A 6000-nucleotide genomic window follows, 5' to 3' on the forward strand; every position below is an offset into this window, starting at 1 on the left:
AACCTCAAATATGCATACTCTCGTGTTAATAGATACTGGTAAGTAGAATAGAATAAAATTCTCTAGACCAAGGTTTAAGGTATTATTATTATTTTTTTTTGGCCATGGATCCCTGGACAGTTTGGTGATATCCTTCTCCAGATAATATTTATAAATATGTAGAACGAGGGACTTCCCTGGTGACGCAGTGGCTGGGAATCCGCCTGCCAATGTAGGTGACACGGGTTTGAGCCCTGGTCCGGGAAGATCCCACATGCCGCGGAGCAACTAAGCCCGTGAGCCACAACTACTGAGCCCACATGCCACAACTACTGAAGCCCACGTGCCTAGAGCCAGGGCTCCGCAACAAGAGAAGCCACCGCAATAAGAAGCCCACTCACAGCAACGAAGAGTAGCCCCCGCTCGCCGCAGCTAGAGAAAGCCTACATGCAGCAACGAAGACCCAAGGCAGCCAAAAATAAATAAATATGTAGAACGAAAATACATAGTATTACAAAGGAAACCAAATATTTTAAAATATAGCTATTAAGATATTTTAAAATGTGCAATAACATGATTCTTTATTAAGACATTAAATATCAAGGATGAGTGCAATATCTAGTATAATTTTGAAATAGTGAAAACATAAATGATATCGCAATGTATCTGTAAGAACTGTATGAGGATATGAAAACACTGAATTTCTGTTGGTGACAAAGTACTAACCGCCGTGATTTGTTGCCTACATTCATAATGAAAGGAAATGCGACATTTTACTTAGAGAATACTGAAAATAGAGGTGTAATATTTTTTCCTCGTCCAAGTTCATTGACCCCTGAAGTCTGGACCCTGGGCCTAAGAACCCGCCCTGGACTCCCAGGCCCCTGGTCCATGCTTCCAGTGGGCAGCATCAATCCCTTTTTTCCTTTTTAAACGGCGAGAAGAGCGGCGCTTACCTTCCAGGGTCTCACACTGGACCAGGTTGATGTAGTCCCGCTGGGTCAGGAGGCCGGCTTTGCATCCTCGCACCAGGCCCTCCAGGTAGCCATGGTCCGCGTTGAAGTACAGCTCGGCGCCCTCAAGCATGGGGGAAGCGGTCGCGGCCGGGAGAGGCTGAAAACAGCTCTGCGTCCCTGGCAGACCCCGAGGACGTGCACCAGTCTGGAAAGAGTGCTAGCAGTTCTCCGGAGTTACCGGGAAGCGATCTCTCAGCTGATAGTCGGGGTTTCGTGACTAGTTTCCTCCGCTTTCAGTGGCTTTCAACATCGCCTGCCCAGCCCTGTTTTTACATCAACAGTGAATCAGCTAGATAACCCGAGTACACCCGGGAGCAAACCCTTGCTGGGAGAGGAGGGTCGTGAGAAGGCGGGGGGCAGGGCTCTTTCCCTGCGAGAGCAAATGGCCCCTTCCCCGCTTTGCTATTGGAACCCTTGCTACAGCAGAATGTTGTGTAAACATTCCTTCCCCATCTGAGCTTCTGAGCTTTCAATTGTAAATTACATTTGTCCTAAGTGTCCTGAGGACTATCAATAAGAAGAAAGAGAGGACTTCTTTTTTTTTAATTAGCTTATATGTAAATAGAGCAAACGTGAGCAGGTAGTTTGGAGAACCCTGAGAAGCTAATTCATCAGCACCGTGTTTGTAAAACCAGTGACTAGTAATGCCTTAACCTGGTCAAAGGTTCGTAGCTGCTTCCCTCCCTTCCCAGTCGTTAGAGGCAGAGACCAGAAAACAATCCTGGGAGCTGATACACAGTGTTGTGATTCTTAATAATAAGCCACTACCTTTGCAAAATCTGACCCTTTACAAGGCGCTCGTCATTTTCTTTTTCCCATTTGGATCTCAGGATACTCAGACGAGTATCTGGACTGATAGTATTATTACTCAAATCACAAATAAGGAACCAGCTCTCAGAAGTCGGGAGGCAGCTCAAAATGCACAGCTTAATTAAGCCAGGACGTAATTGTGGTTTCATGCTCCCAAAAGGAATGCTTGTTCTCCCTTACACTTAGCTCTAAAATTGTATCAAATATCCTGAACACTATTTTACATATGTAGTATTTCACTTTCATACATATTGTGTCAAATTCTTAATTGAAGTTAAGGTGCCAGAAATTCTCCAGTCTCTTCTCAGTATTTCCAAGACTGTGAGCCATGTGGCAGAGCACTTCTCCCGGGTTCCCTTACCCTGCTACTCTCCGCCCAGGTGCCTCTTCCCAATAAAATCTTTTGCTTTGTCAGTACGTGTGTCTCCTCGGACAATCCATTTCCGAGTATTAGACAAGAGCTCACTTTCTGGCCCTGGAAGGGGCCCCGTCCCCCTTCCTGTTACAGTTACATTGTGAATTGCAAAAAATTTGAAGAAATAGTCTTTCAGTATTCAAAAAACTGTTTTATTCAGCAAAGAAGCCACACACATTACATATGACTTCATTGTTTCATTTTTGTCCTACTCATTAATGTAAATAAAAATATCAACCAACAGTCACTGGAACTATACTTGTTTGTCAATTGCAACCACAGGTTGGCTACAGATTCTAGAGTTGAACAAAGATAAATGAAAGCATACTGTGAAAATCAATGAAATATATGGGATTTGTAAGAAAGAGTATTATTTTATTGTTATTTGTAAATTGGGTAATATGCATCCTTTATATCATAAAATTTATGATAAACATATATACATATTTTGGGGAGAGAGCCAGTTGTTAAATATTTAGAGCACAACACAGTCTTCATGGTTTTGCTGAGAACTAGCCCTGAATGTCCACATGCTCAAAAAAGAATGGATTTTGTGTGAGTGTGTGCGAAAAACTTCAGTTTGCCATGTTTTATATTTATAAGCAGACAAGTTCCAATGTTTCTTTAAAATGATAGACATCTACTTTCTCCACTATTATGAAATTAGTGGATGAAGCAGGCAAAGTATTTCCTTTTCTTCACATTACTCTTCTAACCTAGCAAAAGCAAAAATGTCTCATTCCTGCTGCAGGTACCTATCAAAAATGAGATCAAACTCATGGGATATGAGAGGAAACGCAGTACAGTGACAATAATCTGGAGCTTCTTTGTAAATGGGTCCTTCTTGTGAAAATGTAATAAAAATGTTCATTTCAGTGTTTAAACTACCAATGATGTTTAGGAGAGTGGGCTTTGGAGTGCGACAGAGTATGAGTTTAAATGACTTCCTCTCTCTGAGTGCCAGTGTTTTCATGTGTAAAATGAAGATAATAACACTCACCTCAGTTTGTTGTAAATATTAAATGAGATACAATCCTTAATATGCTTAGCAGGTGTGGGCTTGTGTGCTAAGAAGCTACTGCAATGGCTTCCCTTCTTCCTCCTGTTACTACAAACTGTAATCCTAATTCTTTAACTACATGGAGTTCCTGAAAGCCAGGAAGAGTATCTTATCATCTTTCTGTCTCTCAAGTGCCTAGTAGCATGCCTTGAGGGCGGGCAGAGACTCAAATAGCTGTTTGCTGGATAAAATTGCTCTTACAGAGTCTTTAGTTCCACGTTTCTCTAGGAAACACTATATTTGGTAATTGTATCCAAAGAATGAAGGTATTGCGGTTTGGTAGCATGCTATACAAATATATGTATATGTGTATGTATGCTTATCTATGTAGAATATATAGGACTTATTACAAATTTCTGTCAATTTTAAGAGCTCCCAAGAGTCATTAGCTTCGTAGCCATTCCCAGCCAAACAGTCCCTCGGAGTGTCTTTAGAGGCAGTGTTGTGTAGGATACAGTGCTGTGTAGGCCTTCTACACAGTGTTGTGTAGGCCCCCTGGAGTGGGCCCAGGATGCCATACTCAGTGACAAAGTCAAAGGCCAAGTCAAAGTCCTTTTCTAAAGCTATCAGCACTTCAAACAAATAAACTTTAAACCCTTTTATTATGGGACATTTCAAGCATATATAAATGGAAACAATACTTTATAATTAACCCCCATGTATCCATCACCCTGCTTCAATAATTATTCACTCACGGCCAGTCTTAGTTCAGCTTTACCAGGGATCACGAAGGTTTTTCCCCATAGGGCCAAATAGTAAATATTTTAGCCTTTGTGGGCCATACAGTCTCTGTTGCGACTACTCAACTCTGCCTTTGTAGCAAGAAAGCAGTCATAGATCACATAAACAAATGAGCCTGACTGTATTCCAATAAAATTTTATTTACCAAAAACATTGGATTTCCCTGGTAGTCCAGTGGTTAAGAATCCGCCTTCCAATGTAGGGGACATGGGTTCGATCCCTGGTTGGGAAACTAAGGTCCCACATGCTGTGGGGCAACTAAGACCACGCACTCTGGAGCCCTCCCGCCAAAACTAGAGAGAAGCCCACGTGCCGCAACTAAGACCCGATCAGCCAAATAAATAAATAAATATTTAAACAAACAAACAAAACAGGTGGTGAGCCAGATTTGGTCTGGGCCATCGTTTTTGGCCCTGCTCTATAACATTGCCTACTTCCTCCCTATCCTTAATTATTTACAAGTAAATCCAAGATATCATTTTTTATCTATAAATATTTCAGTTATCTCTAAAAGATAAAAATCCTTTAACAATAATATAATATTGTTACATATACTGTATTATATATTATAATATAATCATGACTCCATTGTACTTGAAGTTATTCCTTAATATTATTTTTTTATTTTTATTTATTATTATTTTTTTTTTTTGTGGTACGTGGGCCTCTCACTGTTGTGGCCTCTCCCGTTGCGGAGCACAGGCTCTGGAGGCGCAGGCTTAGCGGCCATGGCTCACGGGCCCAGCCGCTCCACGGCATGTGAGATCTTCCCAGACCGGGGCACAAACCCGTGTCCCCTGCATCAGCAGGCTGACTCTCAATCACTGCACCACCAGGGAAGCCCTATTCCTTAATATTAAATATCCAGTTAATGTTCAAATTTTCTCAGCATAATTTTTTTTACACTTGGCTTGTTGGAATGAGGAGACATTATAATTGGGTTACATGCCTCTTAACTTTCTTTTAGGTACGCCTTCCCTCCCTCTAGCCCTGCTTTTTGTTTAAGACACTTGGTCTCAGGTTCTGGAGAGTTTTTCACAGTTTGGAATTTGCTGATTACATTCTGAGGTGTCACTGAACTTGTTGGTCTATCTCCTGTTATTCCTATAAGTTGGTAGTTAAATCTGGCCACTAGGTCCCTTTCATGTTAGATTTTTTGCAAGAACACTTAACAGCAGTCTTGAATGCTTCCATCAGGATGCATGTAACGTATCTCTTTTTTTTTTTTATGTCAGATGCCATTTATGATTACCACTTAGGTCCACTGTTTCATTCAGTCACAAAATGATTATATTTTAGTTTATCATTCCTTCTTCATTTATTAGCTGGAGAACTATATAAAAAGAGACTTTTCAACAACTGTTGGTTACCCTAGTTTACATTTCATATAAGAAAGCAGGATAAAGGCTCAACTCGTTCCATTTACTTACTAGTTTTCCAAATAACAAGTTGGCTCTTAGCATCCTCCAAAAGTGACCAATAAGGGTTGTTTTTCAAAATAAAAAATATTATTATTAACATATGGATTTAAGCATAGTCATCCTGTTTTCTGATATAACCCCAGTAGTCTGACAAATTCCTTGCTTTCTGTAGACAGGCTGTTCCCTACTCATTTTGTTCAATTTTTACCCTGACCTGGAATTGGCTATTTCTCCAAGGAGCTCTGGTTTAACATTGTAGTTCTTAATGAGATTTCGCAGAAAGGCAAAGTCTCCGCACTGGAGTGGGCAGTTCAATTAGTGGTCTGATAGCCCCGCGCTGCTCACTGGAAGCTAAGGTCAGTACATGAAGGTGGCTGATTTCTAAGAGCACATGTGCCCAGTAGAAACAGTGCCTTTGTAGATGGGTTTGTGGTTACCTCTCCTTAACTGTTTTCTCCAGTACTTAAGTTTTCTGGTTAGAACATATCAAAACAGAACAAACCTCCCATATCAGTCCAAAAAAACACATCATGCTGAAAAATTGAGTTTTAAAGCCAC

The 6000-nt window shown here is 40.9% G+C and overlaps 1 protein-coding gene across 1 annotated transcript in view; it reads right to left on the bottom strand.

The window, feature by feature from the left end:
* ATP6V0D2 (ATPase H+ transporting V0 subunit d2) overlaps positions 1–1065 on the bottom strand; it is a gene marked incomplete at its 5' end in the record, with an annotated part of 47450 nt that extends 46385 nt beyond the window's left edge. The window contains one exon of the mRNA XM_082675068.1: positions 936–1065. Within this exon, the coding sequence (XP_082531194.1) occupies positions 936–1065 (130 nt within the window). The remainder of the gene's footprint in view (positions 1–935) is intronic.
* Positions 1066–6000: the final 4935 nt, after the last annotated feature.

The sequence above is a fragment of the Grampus griseus genome (assembly GCF_964374135.1).
Source record: "Grampus griseus genome assembly, chromosome: 17".
In the NCBI taxonomy this organism is placed as follows: Eukaryota; Metazoa; Chordata; class Mammalia; order Artiodactyla; family Delphinidae; genus Grampus; species Grampus griseus.